Raw genomic sequence first — 18,921 nt, 5'->3', positions numbered from 1 at the left:
AAAAAAACAAAATTTATTAAACTTAATAACATTAAATCAACGCAATTAAGAACATAAGCAACAAAATACATGGATAGTTTTTGTTAGAGAGCGCCCTCTGTGGAGCGAATAGCGCGACGTCGTTGTAATTTGAATTCCAACCGATGATCTGTTCGTCACGATTCTGTACCCGAAGCCATAGTTCCAGGGGTCTGAAGTACCTATAAGATAAAAGTTTTGTCAGATTTGTAGCTAATCTGTAAATCACTTAACTTTTTTACGCATAAGCATATTGTGCAATTGAATGAATTTTAATGACTTTGTTATCTATACAAATAAATAAAATTGGAGTGTCTGTTTGTAATATTATTTGATGTATACACGGTACATATACAAAAATAACATTTTATACAACATTTGTCAGTGTGTTTGTTTGTTTCGGCTTATCTCAGGAACGACTGGACCGATTTTGACGGAACTTTTACTAGCAGATAGTTGATGTAATAAGGAGTAATATAGGCTACTTTCATTTTAGAAATTTATTTATATTGTAACTCTGCGAACTGAACAATAATTATTTTTAAATTCCACGCGGACGAAGTCGCGGGCACAGCTGCTAGTTTTATTATAAAGAACGGCGCTGTGAGTATTATTGCTTAGTCAAAGCTGTACAGCATTTCACCTGTGGGCGAACTCTGCTAGCCCCTTCTCATTTTACTGCGGTATGGTGATCGTATATTAATGAAGAATGTCGGCGTAGGACCATTAGAATTATGACCAGCTGTCTAACAGTTAGAATTACACATTAGGCGTAAAGTTTTTCTGTTTTTTTCGAGTTATTACTTTTATTTAGAACGGGTCGTTGAGCGCGTTCCAATTGAATCATCAGCGTTTTCTTCGTACCTCTCCAAATCGAAATACAGTACGATATGATGGCATAATCACATATTTAAGGTGTGAATGATTTAGCGGTCCGCTGAGTTGCGTAAGTTTTTGAAAATTTAAATCAATCTCCTGACCGATTCAATTATTGTTTTGATTTGTACATTGTTAAGTCTCTCATCAAGGTATATAAATATACTTGTATATAAATAAATATCCCACCCACTCTAGACGAAAATCGAGCTGACAGCCCCTGAAGAAGAAAGCAGGGTCACTTCAAACTACGCCAAGGGGTTGGTCAAATTTCTTTCAAGTAGTGTTGTGTAGCTCCTGGACAGGGTGGGTGTAGTATTGGAAACGCGCATCAATTCTTCTGATGTTGCAGGCGTCTATAGGCTTCGGTAACAGCTTATCATCAGATGGACTGTACTGTATTCTTAGTGTAAAAAATAGAAGAAAAAAAAACTAGCTTACACTTCGCAGTGAAACTGCTTGAACTAGATCTAACTTATATGAACTTTCGCTCGCCTCACACGATCGCACTTTTCATCACGCTCTCGTCACGCATTCACCAGCTTACTCCCCAAGTCAAGCGCGCGTAAAGAAGTTTTACTTCCAAAAATGATTGAAAAAAGAAAAAAATGTAGCAGTACCTAACAAGCGATTCCGGGGAGATCCTGTTCGTTTTCCCTCGGGTCATACTTCTTATGATATCAGATGCGGTTTTCGATGCCCCCGGCTGCATTATTTCACTGGAATATTAAATAATTATACAACTTACCCATCTAAAGTGAATAAAAACATAATATGTATTTTAACACACATACACACACTAACATATGCACACACATACACACGCACATACACACACACACATGAATACGCACAAATATACGTTAGACAGAAATAGACAAATCAAAACCTGTGTTTACTGAATGCTTCAAAACTTCATTTATATCGTACCGGATAATATGCTTATATAAAAATTATTCCCAATTAACCAAGTTATTCCTCACCTCAGAAGCCTTCCAGCATCCCGACTTCTGTATATATCACATTCGTGCAGATGTCCAGCATGACCAGCGGCCGTACAAAGCTGTTCAAAGATCTGGAACTCCAAGATCGTCGCTAGGAAGTATTTGATGTATTCCTAAAAAAATAATCCACTGGATTTATATCACTTTCAACTGAGGTAGGCCACAGCTGGAAATTTCCTCCTCAAAATATGGAGCAGCCCAACTGGGGAAGTACCTCGACCTTACAGAAGACCACAGCTAAATAATATTCTTTTCAAGCAGTGTTTTGTTCCTGTTTGTAGGTAAGGTGACCAGAGCTCGTATGCGATGCTTCTGGTGTTGCAGACGACAATAAACACAAAGGTTTCTGAGTTGGTACGACCAAAAAAATTATAAAAATAAAAAAAAGCGTAGCAACGCGCGCAGGATACAGGTAGTAAGTACATAAATAATTAGGATATTCATTTTATTAAATCTTACAATATTGTAAAAAAAAAACCGAAATTAATTCCAATTTATCTCCAGTCATCCTTATAGTAGGGTAGACTGGGTACGGTTGAAACATTTTAGCTTTTGTCGTGCATAGCATCAGCATTAATTAAGCGAGCGATGAAGGAACTATATTAAATAAAAGACCGTATATCTGTCTACTAATGGGCAATGTTATTTGAAATTACCGTATTGTATTGTATATATAAAATCAAATTTAAAAAAAAATGTAATTTGTTTCAGCCGTCCCCATGCCAGGGTCGGTTGAAACAGTGTCTGGGGTCAATTGAAACACATGCAAATAATACAAAATATAATAAATAAACATGTTTTAATAATCATCTAATAAAATTTAACGACTCGTAATGGCACAGAGGAATATCACAAATATTTTTCATCAATATTCAAATCTTTGTACAACACTTAGGATTTAACATTATTATTAATCAGTCTTTAAAGGTTTATGTTAATTACTACTTATACTACTTATATAACAATCAGATGTTGGAGACGATAATTTATTTGTTTTATTTGTGTATGTACTACTTGCTATTATATTTCCCAAAAATCAACAGCATTCATTATATTAAACTAGATGTTAGCACTCCAGCTAACAAAACACTTTGAGAAAAACATTAAAAATTATTTCTATAAACATCTACATTTGGATGCATAGATAAACAAATACAAAACAAAACAATAATACTTTTTGATTAAGAAAATAAAATAGAACAGCTTAAAAAAAATTTTTAGCTCTTCAGCTATAGAATCAAAATAATATTCTATTTCTATAAAAAATCAACCTTTAAAAAAAAATCTTAAGTGGTTATGAGATCATTCGGAATCACAATTGTGACAAACATAACTAAGATAACCTTCTGTGCACTCTTCATGCGCCCATATTTTACATTTTGTGCATTGGATCCATTTTTCCCTCGGTCTGCTTTTCGAATATGCTGACATGCAAACAAGGCAGTAGCAATCCTCTTCTTCTGATGATGATAATTCATGTGTTTTGTTTCTGTTTGTAGCATTTCTTTTAATCCTTCCTCCATCTAAACTTTTCTTAACTTGCTTGGCTTTGGTTCGTTTCAGTCTGTTTTCATGTTCTTTTCTTATCTCTTCCTTTTCGGGCGTATCTGTGTAGATTGTAGATTTCCTAGTTTTTCGCCCCCTGTTTGTTAATTTCCTTGCAGGAGCTTTTGGTAGTGGTCGTACTATTTCAGAGGAAAACAAAAGTGGTGTACTAGAAGTCGCGATATTTTCTGTTTGATTTAACAACACAGGAATGGATTGAGAACTTGTAGAGGGTTTGAGTGAAATTTGCTGCACACTACTTTGATGTCTGGGTAGCGAGATCAAAGGTTCTGGATGCGTAATAATGTTTTTCTGTTCTTTGTCTGGGAGTTGTGTATACTGTGGAATGTTTGTAGTCTGTTGTTCTACAAAAAGATCTGCATTAGAAAAATCTTCTGGTAGTTCGCAGGTTAAAATAGAAGGTGATTGTGGTGGCGTTTTATCTTCAGGTGTATTAGTATACTGAATAGGGCCATCGGCTGCCTCGATTGCGTTTACAGGATTTGGCCTATCTGTTACAAATGCAGGAGCAAAATCGAGTTCAGTAAACAAATGCCGATTAAATGGCACAATCCCAGTTACGTGAAAGCCAGCTTGAATGTTTGATTGTGTAAGAACAAGGGGCATAGCAGTAGCTAAAATCCCTGGGATGTCATATATTGACATAGTCTTGCCAGGGTGACTTCTCATCCATCCATCACAGGTCGAATTTATAGCTTTCTTCAGCGGACCGAATACAGATTGATCAAGCGGTTGAAGTTTATGTGAGCAGTGGGGTGGGAAAGATAGCATCACAATGCTATTCGTCTTGCAAAAATCAAGTGCATTAATGTGAATATGTGAATAGTGGTTATCAAGCACAAGTAAAACTTTATGTGAAGAAGAAGGATTTGTATGTTTTTTGAAGTGTTCCAGAAAATGAATAAATGTTTCATCCTGCATCCAGCCGGAAGGATTTACACTTCCTGCAGAACCTATTGGCCCATCCCTGACAAAGTGATCTTGGTATCGCACTCGCGGAAAGACAAAGAATGGCGGAATAGCATTTCCGATGGCATTCACCGCAAAGGCTACTGTGACTAAAGTACCCCTCTCGGCTGATGTCACTGAACCTACTTGACGAGCACCCCGTCTAGCTACTATTCTGTCGGGCTTTTGCACAGTAGTTATGCCGGTCTCATCAACATTATATATATTTTGTGGTTCAAATTTATAACGCTCCATAACAGTAGCCAAATTGTCATAGAAAGCATCTACGTTACTTCTATTAAAGCTAGTCGCCCTAGAAAGACTTGTAGCCTGAGCTACACGTACTGACAGTTCAGGATTTCTTTTCATAAACATGCGAAACCATTCTTCACCAGCCATTTCTTTGTCATCCCAAGTCCGAGGTCGTGATAAGTTGTACTTGACGGTTAGTTCGTATGCCAATTTCATAACATCCTTTTTAGTTAGGCCAAAATATATATCTGCACATCTAATTAAATATTTAGATAGCTCACGCTCTTGTTCCTGGTTAAACACTCGATTGTGAGCCTTATATCCCATTTCTTGATTTTCATCGCCACCAGTCGCATCTCGTTTACGTACGTACCTCAACAGGGAACAGTGGTTTAGTCCATTCTTTTCTGCCGCTGTTCTTAACGAAGATCCCGCTTTTACATCTTCATAGGCTTGTTTGTACGTTGATAAGTCAGCCCGACCTCTCGTAGTCTTCCTTTGGCGTACCCTTGGCATCTGAGAAACAAGAAAATTCAATAAATAAAATGTTTCAACCGTACCCACAAAAAGTGTTTCAACTGTCCCCAACCTAGGTATAAAACTGTTTACAGGAAGATTGATAATAAATTTGGATTAAAACTAATCATACTGCCATATTCTACAAACGTCAACTAAAACAATACAAAACTCTTAATACTCTAACTTTAATCAAAACCATAATAATAGCAAAAGTGCACGAACAAAAATACTTACTTTTCAGTCAAAAAACACAATGGGGTCTCCTATACACAAGTACAGCGCGCGAAGAATGACGCAACACTAAAATTCATGTTTCGACCTGTCGACCGCTTCGTTCTCCCTTTGTACCCCTCACCTCTTCACGCACAGTTCACGAGATATTCGCTTTGTTTCAACCGTCCACCGTTTCAACCGTACCCAGTCTACCCTAGAGCTTATTGTATGATGTTTGTTAAAAAATTAAAATATTGACGTGTCATGAATTATTTTTTAAAATAAAAGAAAAAAAAATATAAGAAATTTCATATCAAACTAACCTGATCGGATATAACGTGATACTTCGATCCAGGATCAAAGTCGCCTTCAGTTCTTGTTTTAGGTGGTATCACTCCCTGTGTATAAAATAAAATCAAATTTCAAAAGTCTAAGCTTTAGTGACATTATGCAACAATTTTCGTATACAAAAACTAGCGATTAGCTTTATTTTATACATGAATGTCGTCCTTAAAATTCATCTCAATTTGAGGTCAAAACAAAATATTGTGTACCTGTAAGAAGGTTGAAGCATTTTGAAATGTGGACATATACAGGACAACACAGGAGAATGTTAAGGATATCCTGGAGAGATAAAGTAAAGAACGTAACTATGTTAAGTCGAGTGAAGAAGAAAGCGGAAGTTGTGTACGCGGTTCAGAAAAGAAAACTTGAATACTTCGGCCATGTGGCCATGTCATGATAACTCAAATTACCAGCTGCTTCAACTTATTATCCAGGGCAAGAGCCAAGGCAAGCGTGGTGTGGGTCGCAGAAGAACGTCTTGGCTAAAAAATATTCGCCAATGGTTTGGAAAAAGCACACGTTCGTTATTCAGGGCCGCAGTATCAAGGCTACAAGTTTCCAAAATGATCGCCGAAGTTTGTGAGAAGATGGCACTTTACGAAGAAGAAGAAAATATTGTGACAAAATTGCTATTTCATATTTCAGGAGAAATTGTAGAATCTACTCCTAACGCTCTGTTTCTAAATTAAGCTGTAGACCTACTTCTTGACGTTTCCTCTTTATTTTTAAGACATTCTTCAGAAGAAGGACGTTTCTAAATCTTTGCAGTAAAATAGTAGTACCTGATATCTCAATTTCATCTGCCACCATTTTGCGTTCATGTTCTGGACGCCATCTTCGAAAACTGACCACCGCCACTAGAAATATTAAAATATAGATTGATATAACTACCATCATTACTGTTGCGTAGCCTATGCATAAGCTAATTTTGGCATATTTAAAGTAAAGCTACATAACTTACAAAATCTGTATGTTTTATGATTACATTATTATTTTTTTATTTTAGATCTTTCGATAAAAAAATTTAATCTAAGAAAACTCCGCTGAAAGTTTCCGATAGATCCAAATAGAAAACGATGATTGATGGTAAGTTATTGTAAACTATTGTGTGTTTGAAACAGGGTTTCCAAATACTTTATTCAAATTTGATACGTTCAAATATAATTTTTATCTGGCCATTTTTCGATCCAGATAGATCTATCAGGATTCCCAATGGAACTTAACATTTTATATCGGAGTTTTTTCACAGGGAATGGTAAGATTGTTTGACCTTTAAAATTTAAAAGAAACAGTGTAGTTTACTGCCTTTCATCTAAACAAGGCAGAAAGGGTCTTTTTTTAGCTCGTGATTGATGTGTTAAGAGTAATTATTAGAATACCTGATCAACCATAAAGGCGAAGGGTAGATATGCAACCTTTTCCAGCGCCATCGACATCAGAAAGTTCATGCTCACTTCATAAGGGTCGTGGGACCTATAAAAATACAGAAATATAAATAGAATTTTGTTAGGCTTTTGATAAAGTTGATAAAATTCATCGCCAACTTTAATTTGAAATATGTTTTTACAATTTTTCATGATTCCCGAATTATTCCACTTCTTTAGTTGAAAATCGACAAAGGCTTTTTTATTAAAAATATCCATTATTCCATTAAAATGTTATTATTTGTATTCAGCCTTAATATCTCATTAACATCCCCCTGTTGGGTATAGGCCTCTTTCTCCATGTAGGAGAAGGATTGGAGCTTAATCAGCATCACGCTGTTACACTGCGGATTGGCGGATATATTCGCTACTATGAGTAACGATCACTATCAGGTATTTATGATAACAACAGTGACGAACGGCTTAAGATGCTCTCCGAGGCATAGACATCCAAACTGGAAAAGAATGATGAAACAAATACAAATATCCACCCCAGACATACTTATAAAAATATAAAAAAGCAATATGTAGAATACAATACATATACTTTATAAAAATATAAAAAAGCAATATGTAGAATAGTCTTGATCAATGGACTCGCGTCGACTTTTAGAAATTTTAAGACTAGTTATTAAGGCTTCTAGGATTCTGAATTTGCGGTGAAGTACCGATGCATGTTAAAAAAAAATAATATATGGAATAACAAAAGCACGGGCATAAGCCTGTGGATATATCACTTAATTTAAAAAAAAATATCCACCCCAAGCGGAAATCAAACCCGCAAACCGTCGGTGCTTTAGGTGACTACTCGCACCACTACACCAGAGCGGTTGTTACAAATGTTTTTAGAATCTTATTAAATAAAAATCATATTAATTTGACATAAAATGCACACGCACTCGGACACGATTTATAATTACAAATGCTTCAAGTACCAATCGGCAATTAATTAACTATTGTATGAAATAAATATCAATTTTTAAATATGTTATAGGTGGTATCATCATCATCATCATCATCATCATCATCATCATTTCAGCCTATTGCAGTCCACTTCTACACATAGGCCTCCACAAGTTCGTGCCAAATATATCGCGAACTCATGTGTTTTGCCCATAGTCACCACGCTGGGCGGGCGGGTTGGTGACCGCGGGGCTGGCTTTGTCGCACCGAAGACGCTGCTGCCAGTCTTCGGCCTGTGTATTTCAAATCCAGCAGTTGGATGGTTATCCCGCCATCGGTCGGCTTTTTAACTTCCAAGGTAGTAGTGGAACTATGCTAGCCCTTAGTCGCCTCTTACGACACCCACGGGAAGAGAGGGGGGTGGCTATATTCTTTGATGCCGTAGCCACACAGACGTGGTAACTAGATCCAAATGCTCCAGCTTGAAATGCAACAATACAGGCTTTTATCAGATATCAGAAGTTTGGTAAAGCCAAGTCACAAGTTGGTTGTAAATTGTCCGTGAATGTAATATTTTTATACGAACTTATTTTGATAAAGTCCCACTCGTTGAAGATGTGGCAAGTTATACACGGAAAGAGTCGCGGCGTTGGCTACTGCTTCATGAAAGGCTGGAAAGATATAAATAAATAAATAAATAAATAAATTGGTTATTGGAGTCCTCTTTTTAAAGACTTAAAACTGCCTAGTGATGGTAATTAAGTCTTAATCAAAGTTATAAATAGATTGATATTACGAAGGTGAGGCTACTTGAGGTATTTTGTGTGTAATTTTTGAAACATGTAATTAATAAATGCATATGAATGCTTAGAAGAAAACTATTGTAGAACTATAAACTATTGTCAGGGCAGGGAGTAAAAAGTATCAACACAACTATGGTATAAAGGCGCATTCTCCACCTGATGGTAAAGGTACCGTAGCCTATGGACGCCTATATAAGCAAGAGCATTCCAAGATCGTTGCCGAACCTACCGCGGAAGAAAAACCAAAGAACCCAATATTGAGAGCAATATTTCTTAACTGTGATCTTTTTTGAGTTTGAGGTAGTTCTCCAGTCGGGCTGATCCAAATTTTGAGCCAGATATTTAATGTTGTAACCCTACCTCATATGAAACATCTATACAAATAAATAAAATTACAGTGTCTGTTTGTAATATTAAAATAACCGCTATTTACTAAATGCATATGAATGTATACACGATACATATACCAAAATATTTTTTTTACAATTTTTGTCTTTTTGTCTGTCTGTTTATGCCGGCTAATCTCTGAAACGGCCGGACCGATTTTGATGCAACTTTCATTGGTAGATAGCTGATGTAATAACGAGTAATTTGAGCTACTATTATTTTAGAATTTTCTTTATTTTTTAACTCTGCGAACTGAACAATAACTTTTTTTTTTAAATGAAATGTTACCAGGGTTGGCTCCATCCCGGAATAGCTGAGGTTGTTCTGAGTATTGCAGATAATACTGAATGTGCGCCATCTCGTGATGCGTTGAGATCAAATCCTGCATCGTCACCTCTGTGCATTGTTTAATTCTGGAATGTAAGAATATAATATGGAAGTAGCGACTTTGCTTGTTTGCTGGGATAGATGAAGAGTGAGAGGGTGAACTTAGGGTGGGAGACAAGATATTGACTTTTTTTTGTTCTGGCTTTCTCTAATTTATCGTACGAGTCAAGCACCGTCATTTTAGATTGTACCCGAGCTGCAGTAAATATAGTTCAAGCTAAGAGAAGCTTATTGAAAACTAAGCAAGTAAGTATCAAGTATCAAGAAGGAATCAAGAAGACTATAGGGCAGGTGCATGAGTATTTTTTTTTGTATTAAAAATAATTTTTGTTTTCCTTATGTTTAGTTTTAGGTCATTAGATTGATTAAAATATCCTGGCCTCTGCTAATATAACGATACCATCATTTATCAGCAAGGCTATCGATCGTAAAACCGTTCCGAAAACTCGGTAAGTAAAAATAAATAGTAAAAATGTATTGTTAAATTTTAAAATAGAAACAGCTGGATCAATTCGGCTATTTTTTGTGACTTTTCTAAATTTGCTTAAAGGTTCAACGACAGGGTAATGTCTGTCGTGTCAGCTAATCTATATAAATAATAAAGAACGGCTAGACCAATTCGGGCCAATATTTTTTAAAAGTTTTTTGATACTTTGTAAAATGTTCTAATGTATTAAAAATTAAGAAAATTGTAAATATTCAGACATCTTAATGATGTTTCATCAGTTTCATACATTTATAGTCAGGTGTATATAAATCAAACCTGTAATCAATCCTGTTGCAGAAGTCCCAGGCGCTGGCAGTGCATTGAACGCTGCGCTGTGGTGGTCGTACTAACATCGAGCTGCGCCAGAACTCTGGCGGAACTGGCTTCAAACCCATCGACGTGTAGAAGTCCTCCGCCATTTGGAACATTCTGAAATAAATAACTGTGTTAGAACATGTTGTACCTACTCTACTGTCAGAGCTGCTTTGCAGTGTCTCCAGCTCCGTGCTCTTTATCCAGTAGATGATGACATACATTATCTACTAGATACACAAAATAGCTTGTATGTATATCTTACGAAAGAAATGATTTGAGCTGAACTTTAAGTCTTACTGTTTGAAAAATTGTGTAGTTTTTCTTTCAAAGTTCTCGTGTAATGTCGAACTAGAAATTATTTTGTTAGTCTGTATTCGAATCAGCGATCATCACTTACGGGTTCCATTCACCAAGCTACAAGATGGGAGTGGAATGTGTTTTGCAATTTACAACTAAGCAGAATGTTGGAAATAATTTATGTTTTTATTCCAATTTGGTGGATATATATGCTATAGACCTTTTGGCTATAAGTGGAAGAGTTAAAACTAAAGGAATGTTTACCTTAGTGGCGTGAAACCTTGCCGCAACATTTCAGAAGTAGCATCAATGTTTGGTGCTTGAGGAAATGGCATCACTAAATCCATTATAGATTTCCAGTTTTGTGCCCACATGTTACCTAAAATTATTTACAAATACTATTTAAAAAATATTACATATATTACTTATTCACACTGTTCTGATGTAGTGGCGCGTGTGCATGCGCGTGCATCTTAACACCGGCGGTTGTGGATTCGATTCCCGCTCGGGCTCGATATTTGTAATTGTACAAATATTTCTTTCCGGTCTGGGTGTCTGTCCAAGAACAGACAGCCATTTTCAATCAGTGTTATACTCTAATCTAATAAATTGCTCCAACTAACCCAATAAATGTGCAGGTATGGGCCCATCAGGTCGGACACTATTTTCACCATAACGCAGCACCAGCTTACGACGGACGTATGTGAACAATTGCTTGTAAAGCGGTGCTACTTGGTTAAACATTTCTTCAACACTAGTTCTAAATGATGGATCTTCGTACGCCGCACGCATCTGCTCACCTGCGTCTTTGTAACCTGAGATTTAGAAAAATATGTGAGAAATAGGGTTACCGGAACCGGTCTCTTTTTGAGGACCGGGATTTTCGGTTCTTTGTCTTAAGAATTCAAGATTGTAATCATTTAATCTTTTACTCGATTTGTCTTATTTGTGGTTGACGCCGATGAGCAATCACTATTAAAGGTAGCGGAGAAGCTATGGCACCCGGCATTAATATTTGAAAGGCTTTTGATCGCGTCTATTGTCTGTGTTACATTTGATTATTAATTTATTTTAACAAATACCCAGCCGGTTCTAAAAGTAGAGGGTAAAATAATATTTATGCAAAAATAAGTTGCACTTTTATACGAAACGTATTGGCGTTTTTTGATGCGAGTGATTTTTTCTCCATTACAAAAAAGATCAAAACGTCTATGGAAAGAGTTTAAAGCGTCTAACTGCAGATATAATGAAAATTAATACAAATTTCATCAGCTATTTTGCCCATTTATGGTTAGAATTTTCACAAACCTGAAACACGTGTTAACTCATTTTTAACTGGTAATCATGACTAAAATTTGTTTTTTTGAGTTTCAAAAATTACAAATATTTCATTTAAACTAATTTAAGGGGTTACACTACCTCAGCTCGAATTCAGATTTCACCCGTACTAAATACACATGAGAATTGAGAGCGCATGGTTGTTCATCGCGCGAATTATATGTATTTTCTCCCCACAAATATTATCAATAGTTATTTTTTAAAAAACGCAACATATAAAATGTTCTTCATACTTATTTCAATTACCATGTTTAATCTCAAGTCCATAACTTCTATATTTACTGAGATATTAAGGTTTTAATACAAAAATAGAGCTAACTTTGCGATTTTTTTGTATCGAGAAAATTTTATGGAATCGTGTTTTCGAAACATAAGAAAGATAGTTTATGTCCTGAACTTTACCATACATAAATTTCAAACTTAAATATTCAGTAGTTTGGAAGATATGGACATCCTGCCGAGTGGAAAATGAGCAATTTGAGGTAGCATACACTCTTAAGCTTTCAATCCCTATTTCATTCCTTTAAAGGTAATTGTCCACTGAGCGAGTAAAAGCGAGGGAGACCACATTAATCCGGTCCTGTCATAAAATCTTTTCTTAGCAGACTTTTACTAATACAAATTTGTAGGAGCCCTTAGATGCCCTTTATCCGGTCCTATCAAAAAATCTGCTACTAACGGATGTCAGATGAAGGATCTTTATTTGTCAAGCGGTTTTTGAGATGTCGTGATGAGTCAATGATCAAACGATTTTATATATGTAGAAGAAGAAGATTTATAACCGCACAGCTGACTTACCAGTACTAGTCGCTGCTTCGTTAGCCAATTGCACATATCTCATGAAGCGATTCTTCAATTTCGGACCAGTTTGTTCTCTGAAACTCATCCAGACGTACAGCAATTCGCTTTCGATTCTAGAATGTGCAAGAATTCTTGATATTTCCGGGTCCAATTGCATATCACAGTAGTTAGGGTATTCAGAATTGTCATGGACCGGTTGGTAATGTTGGTACGGCTGGTTGGTTAGTTGGTAAGGTTGATGGCCACGATTCGTTTCTGGAAAATCAGTGGCATAGGACACTTTTGGTATGTGAGGGTCATAGGGCTTCTGACCGAATGGACATATTTTTGCGGAATTATAGATCTCCTTCATTTCATTTATTAACTGTTGCATCTGAAAGTTGCAATTGAAATTGTTAATATTCGTTATTTTTTATTTTTTTTGAATTGAAAATATATGACTGTCTATAATGCTGTACATTACTTCTAGTTATAGCATATTGTAATAAGCAAATCTATTTACGTAATGTTACGTTTTCATTCAAAAGAGCTCTGGTGTACTACATTAGGAGGAACATATATATAGAAGTCCAAACCTCAGCAAATTTCTCATCAGAAAGAGCTGCTCTGCTGGCTTGTAGGATCCTATTCAACTGTCTCCTACTCTGGGGGTCAGGTAGTCTAGACGGATCATAAGCAGCTGCCTTCCTCCAGGATAGTTTTTCAAACTTAGAGCTCAGAGCCAGTTCTTCTATCATCCGACGACGATTGAACTCCGTTATGTTAGTGACGAACTTCCATTGTGCCATAGTTACTCTGAAATGGATTATTAAAAATTTATTAGGAATACTATAAGGAGTACCTTCTACTGCAGTGGTAGCTACTATTACAGAAGTACCTAGTCCTACAGGACTACTTTCTTTGATAGAAGTTCCTCCTTCTACAATATATAGTATATTTAATTATAGTTGAGTTAGACATAGCTGGTTTTTATCAGAAGAATCTTTTAGGTAAATTGGTATAGCTAACATAGCAGTGTTTATAATAAATTTGAGATGTGTCTATTTGCATTTTATCATAATATGCGTGTTGGACAAAAACTGTGCCATAAACGCAATAACAATTTCATGTTTCCCATTAAATGGTTTTTTATTAACAAAAAGAGGAGGGAAAGACTTTGAAGAAGATTATTTAATGAATATGTTAAGAATTAATAAAAATATAATAATACAGTCACAGTTAAAAGTATATTTACCTGTAACACATTCCAGATGCTTCACGATCGTATTCTCTCAGAAACTGCATTGCATCTGCTGAATTTGTATTCACCCCCTGGATGGAGAATATTTTGATTGTATTCTTTATTTTGCATAAAAATATCATACATATAACTTAATGTTGCTAGAAAATTATAAAGCAGTGCTAAATAGTATGAAGAACTTCATATACAATATTCATACAAAAATAAATGTCTATGTCATCATCATCATCATTCCAGCCTATTGCAGTCCACTGCTGGACATAGGCCTCCACAAGTTCGCGCCAAAAATGCGTGAACTCATGTGTGTTGCCCATAGTCACCACACTGGGCAGGCGGGTTGGTGACCGCAGGGCTGGCTTTGTCGCACCTAAGACGCTGCTGCCCGTCTTCGGCCTATGTGTTTGAAAGCCAGCAGTTAGATGGTTATCCCGCCATCGGTCGGCTTCTTAAGTTCCAAGGTGGAAGTGGAACCTTGCTATCCCTTAGTCGCCTCTTACGACACCCACGGGAAGAGAGGGGGTGGCTATATTCTTTGGTGCCGTAGCCACACAGCACAATGTCTATGTAAATACAGTTAGAGTAGTACGTTACAGCTGATAGAGAACTATCATATATATATTCGTTTTCGGGGTCATAATATATATATATTAATATAACTAGCCGACTCCGCAAACGATGTTTTGCCATATATGTTATAAGCCCCCTAAATCCCCCCCTCCGTATAACTTAGGGGTATGAAAAATGTTGACGATTCTCAGACCTACCCGATATGCTCACAAATTTTATAAAAATCGGTCCAGCCGTTTCGAAGGAGTATGTTAATTAAAATTGTGACACGAGAATTTTATATATAAGATTATATATGTGTGTATTTGATAAACTTGAACTTTGAATTACAGGTTTTCTGTCCTTTTGTCCTTGCGGGTCTCCCCACCGTGCTTTGGAGAGCACGTTAAGCTTTCGCTCCCGGTTGTAAGAAATATAAATACGAAGAATATGTCACTGCAATTAAATTTTTTGCTACGACATTGAAAATTGTGATTCACGACCATAATGACTCAAGTCAGGACGGTTGCAATTCAGTGATCTTGTATGGTTAAGGTAATTTTGATGCGCGCGCGCAGAACGAAGGACATTTTAAATAGTATAATGATGCAATCGTGTTATATTGTTTTTCCTGGCTTTGTTATATCTTAATGGTAATTGGTGATTTTTAGAAATATTAAAAGAGGGAAAATGATACTGTAGACATGTTATTGAGTATAATCGTTTTACTAGTTCATCGAAATCAACGATTGTGATAATGTCAAAATTATAATCCAATTTTTTTTGTTATTACGTCAAGCAAAGTTGAAATAGAGATAGCGTAGGGTACAGAAAAAAATATGTTGCTAAAAATGTTGAGCAGCCCGACTGAAAAAAGCAACTCAACCTTACAGAAGATCACAGCCTCACTAGGCTGAGGTGAGACAGCTCCTGAGGATACGCCATGTGAACAGCGGGTGTAGGGTAGGGTAAAGCTGTTTTGGGAGTGGGATTCGAATAAGGTTGGGGGTAGCTTCTCAGGAGTTATATCTTAAACCCTACACGAATCAGCTATTAGACACTTTGATAATAAGAATGTAATTGTATCATTTTGGAATCACAAATCATGTATCATCTAGATTTGGGTGTCTAGTGCGACGATTTAAAATGTATAAATAACTATCTGACCCCGCAAACGCTGTTTTGCAATATATGTTATTAAATCTCTTAATCCCCCCCTTATAACTTAGGGGTATAAAAAAATAAATGGTGGCCGATTTCAGATCTACCCGATATCCGCAAATTTTTTTATAAAAATCGGTCCAGCCATTTCGGAGGAGTATAGTAACTAACATTGTGACACGAGAATTTTATATGTAAGATAAATACGACTCTTCTTCCAGTATTATCACCCTTTTATAAGCAGTCATTATAAAATAGTTCAAAAATTTAGATCGAGTGAGAAATCACCGTTTCAATGTATAAACTGTTCATTGTTTAGTGTTACAACTCGGAACACAATGGTCCTTTCGCTACGCAAAGTGGTTTTTAATTGACGAAATATGCCTTACTAAATGTTCATTTCACTTTTACTTGTTGCGAAATGAAAATGTGTCCGAAATTGAAGAAACTTGATGGTTGGTACTCAGTAACATTTAGAGGCAATGTCATGATGTGTTTTAGTTCGTTCGGCGTAGTTAGACCATTGGTGCTGGATATTTGTAATATAGTTATTTATGAATACTTTTTAGTAACTTCTCCCTTGAACAGCGCTGTAAACAGAGCTGTATTGACGATTGTCCAAAAACGCCAACTGAGGTAGGGCACAGCAGGAATTTCCTGCTCAAAATATGGAGCAGCCCGACTGGGGTAGTACCTCGACCTTACAGAAGATCACAGCAAAATAATACTGTTTTCAAGTAGTATTGTGTTTCTGTTGGTGAGTAAGGTGATCAGAGCTCCTGGGGGGATTGGGGATTGGGTCGGCAACGCCCTTGCGATGCTTCTGGTGTTGCAGGCGTCTATAAGCTACAGTAATCGCTTACCATCAGGTGAGCCGTACGCTTGTTTGCCGACCTAGTGATATAAAAAAAAAAAACGTCAAGAGATGGAGTTTGAGAGCGGAATTAAAATTAAGATATTATTTGAATTAAGACGCTACTCGACAATAAAAATACCGCGCAGTCATACATATCAACATTAAACATTAAACAACATTATCAAACAATAACCAGAAGGTTTTCAGTTTCATGTAACAAAGCTTATCAGACCTTGAGTGAATTGGACTAAGCCTAATTTTAGTTATCTAAAAAAAAATTTTGGTGTTTAAAAAAAATCTAATAAAATTTTAATAAAACTCTGAATGGAATTTTGGTTTTAATTTAATGGTATAGTTGCTGTAGTTATTATTTTCATATCTGAATCATATTTACCCCAAAAACTCGTCATGCTACTGACCACACTAAGTAGGCAACTTGTCTTTGTATAGTAATGTAACCTTCACGCTTAGCCAAGACCCCATGACTGCTTTGACAAATTTTCCGGTCTCTATTTGGGTTACTTGGACTGTGTTTTGGTATAAATGGACATTGTTAGTATTATTTGGTTCGTATTTATGTATTTTTATATTCTTTTTGTATTAATATGGCAAACTTTCTTGTATTTACTAGGATAGTAAAATAATAATAAGTATCTTCAACATGGCCATCTGGTCCTGTGCTGCCTTTTTTACAACTAGGTCGGCAAACAAGCGTACGCCTCAACTCATGGTAAGCGATTACCGTACCTTATAGATGACTACAACACCAGAGGTATCGCAAGCTCATCACAGGAACACAACAGCAGTACTCTTTAGCTGTGATCTTCTGTAAGGTCTAGTACTAGGGAAGTCTCCAGTTGGGCTGCTCCAGATTTTGAGCAGAATATGCCATGCATGCATGAATTTGAGTCAAAAGTCGACTGATATACTAATTTTTTATTGATAAATTTAGAAGGTGTTCGACTCCTAACCGCATTCCTACAAATGGGGGGTTCTGTAGGTGTAATAAATCACGTTCCAGGTGATTAAAAATCCTAGCGTACTTTTACCTAGCGAATATGATTTTGTTTAAATAGATGAACTACTTTGATAGACTCGTTCCGCATAATACCTTTCATGAGCACGTAAGTAGTTAAGTACGGCTATAATTTACACATAAAAACATTCTACGATACAACTAATCCGTTTCCATTTTCACATAATTTAATATTTTACATTATCGACGTATTTGGGTCTACGAAAAATAGTATTGGACGGTTATGTAGAAGAACGTTGCCAGAGTAGCTTGTATATTAAGACAAAGTAAAGTTTGAACTAGCACCCACAGAGCCCCCCATTTAAAGGAACGCAGTTAGGAGTTGAATATTCTATATATAGGGGTATATATATATATACTGGAGGGAATTAGGGGTAGGGATGGCAACGCGCTTGCGATGCTTGTGGTGTTGCAGGCTATAAGCTACGGTAATCATTTACCGTGAGCCGTACGCTTGTTTGCCGACCTAGTTGTATAAAAATTCTGAAAATTAAAAACAAGAAGTTTTTTTAATTAGTGAAAAAAAAAGAAATTTGAAATCGTAACATTACAAATTAAAATTATGTCGCTTGATAAGTTAATCATTATAGTTAATGTGAAGCTACCACCGATTCGGAATGTTTTAAAACACAATTTATATTATACTAGCGACTCGCCACGGCTTCGCACTAAACAGCTTTCGCAGAAACTAGCTTATAGCATGGTTATTAACATAATAACAACATTCAAATATAAGTCGTAAGATAACACGTTGTTACAGAATTCGTTGAAGAAATCAAGGTTCACTGCTCGTTCCCCGTAGGTGATAGCGTGATAATTTGTAGCCTACATGTTGACCCGATTCTTAATAATATTCGTGCCAAATTTGATGTAAATCCATGCAGTACTTTTTGAGTTTATCCCGGACATACATACAGACAAACAGGCAAACACAAAAATTCTAAAAACTATATTTTTGGCTTCGGTATCGATTGTAGATCACAACCCCAAGTATTCTTTTAAAAAAATATTCAATGTACAGTTTTGACTTTCCTGCCATTTTATTATAATGTATAGATATTACACAACATATTATATACACAATATATCTACTATTTGTCAATGTTTGTTTGTTAAATAAACAAAAAAAAAATGGAAATTTGTACATACATACATTTATTTATATTATATAATCACGTAGGACCACGTAGGTAGGACCA

General features: G+C 36.1%; 1 protein-coding gene across 1 annotated transcript; it reads right to left on the bottom strand.

The window, feature by feature from the left end:
• LOC123667695 (angiotensin-converting enzyme-like) lies at positions 1-15,614 on the bottom strand. Its single transcript, XM_045601536.1, has 15 exons — positions 15,579-15,614; positions 14,118-14,194; positions 13,459-13,678; positions 12,881-13,256; positions 11,368-11,559; positions 11,009-11,123; positions 10,409-10,561; positions 9,547-9,671; positions 8,655-8,739; positions 7,121-7,214; positions 6,524-6,598; positions 5,720-5,794; positions 1,878-2,011; positions 1,515-1,613; positions 1-200 (listed from the first exon to the last, which is right to left on the bottom strand). Exons 1-15 carry the CDS (start codon positions 15,612-15,614, stop codon positions 32-34), a joined length of 2,025 nt encoding a protein of 674 aa, XP_045457492.1. The 3' UTR covers positions 1-31.
• Between the last annotated feature and the right edge of the window lie 3,307 nt (positions 15,615-18,921).

Source organism: Melitaea cinxia, chromosome 29 (genome assembly GCF_905220565.1).
Source record: "Melitaea cinxia chromosome 29, ilMelCinx1.1, whole genome shotgun sequence".
Lineage (NCBI taxonomy): Eukaryota > Metazoa > Arthropoda > Insecta > Lepidoptera > Nymphalidae > Melitaea > Melitaea cinxia.
The sequence above is the reverse complement of the archived record's forward strand: the minus strand, read 5'-3'. Positions and strand labels throughout refer to the sequence as shown.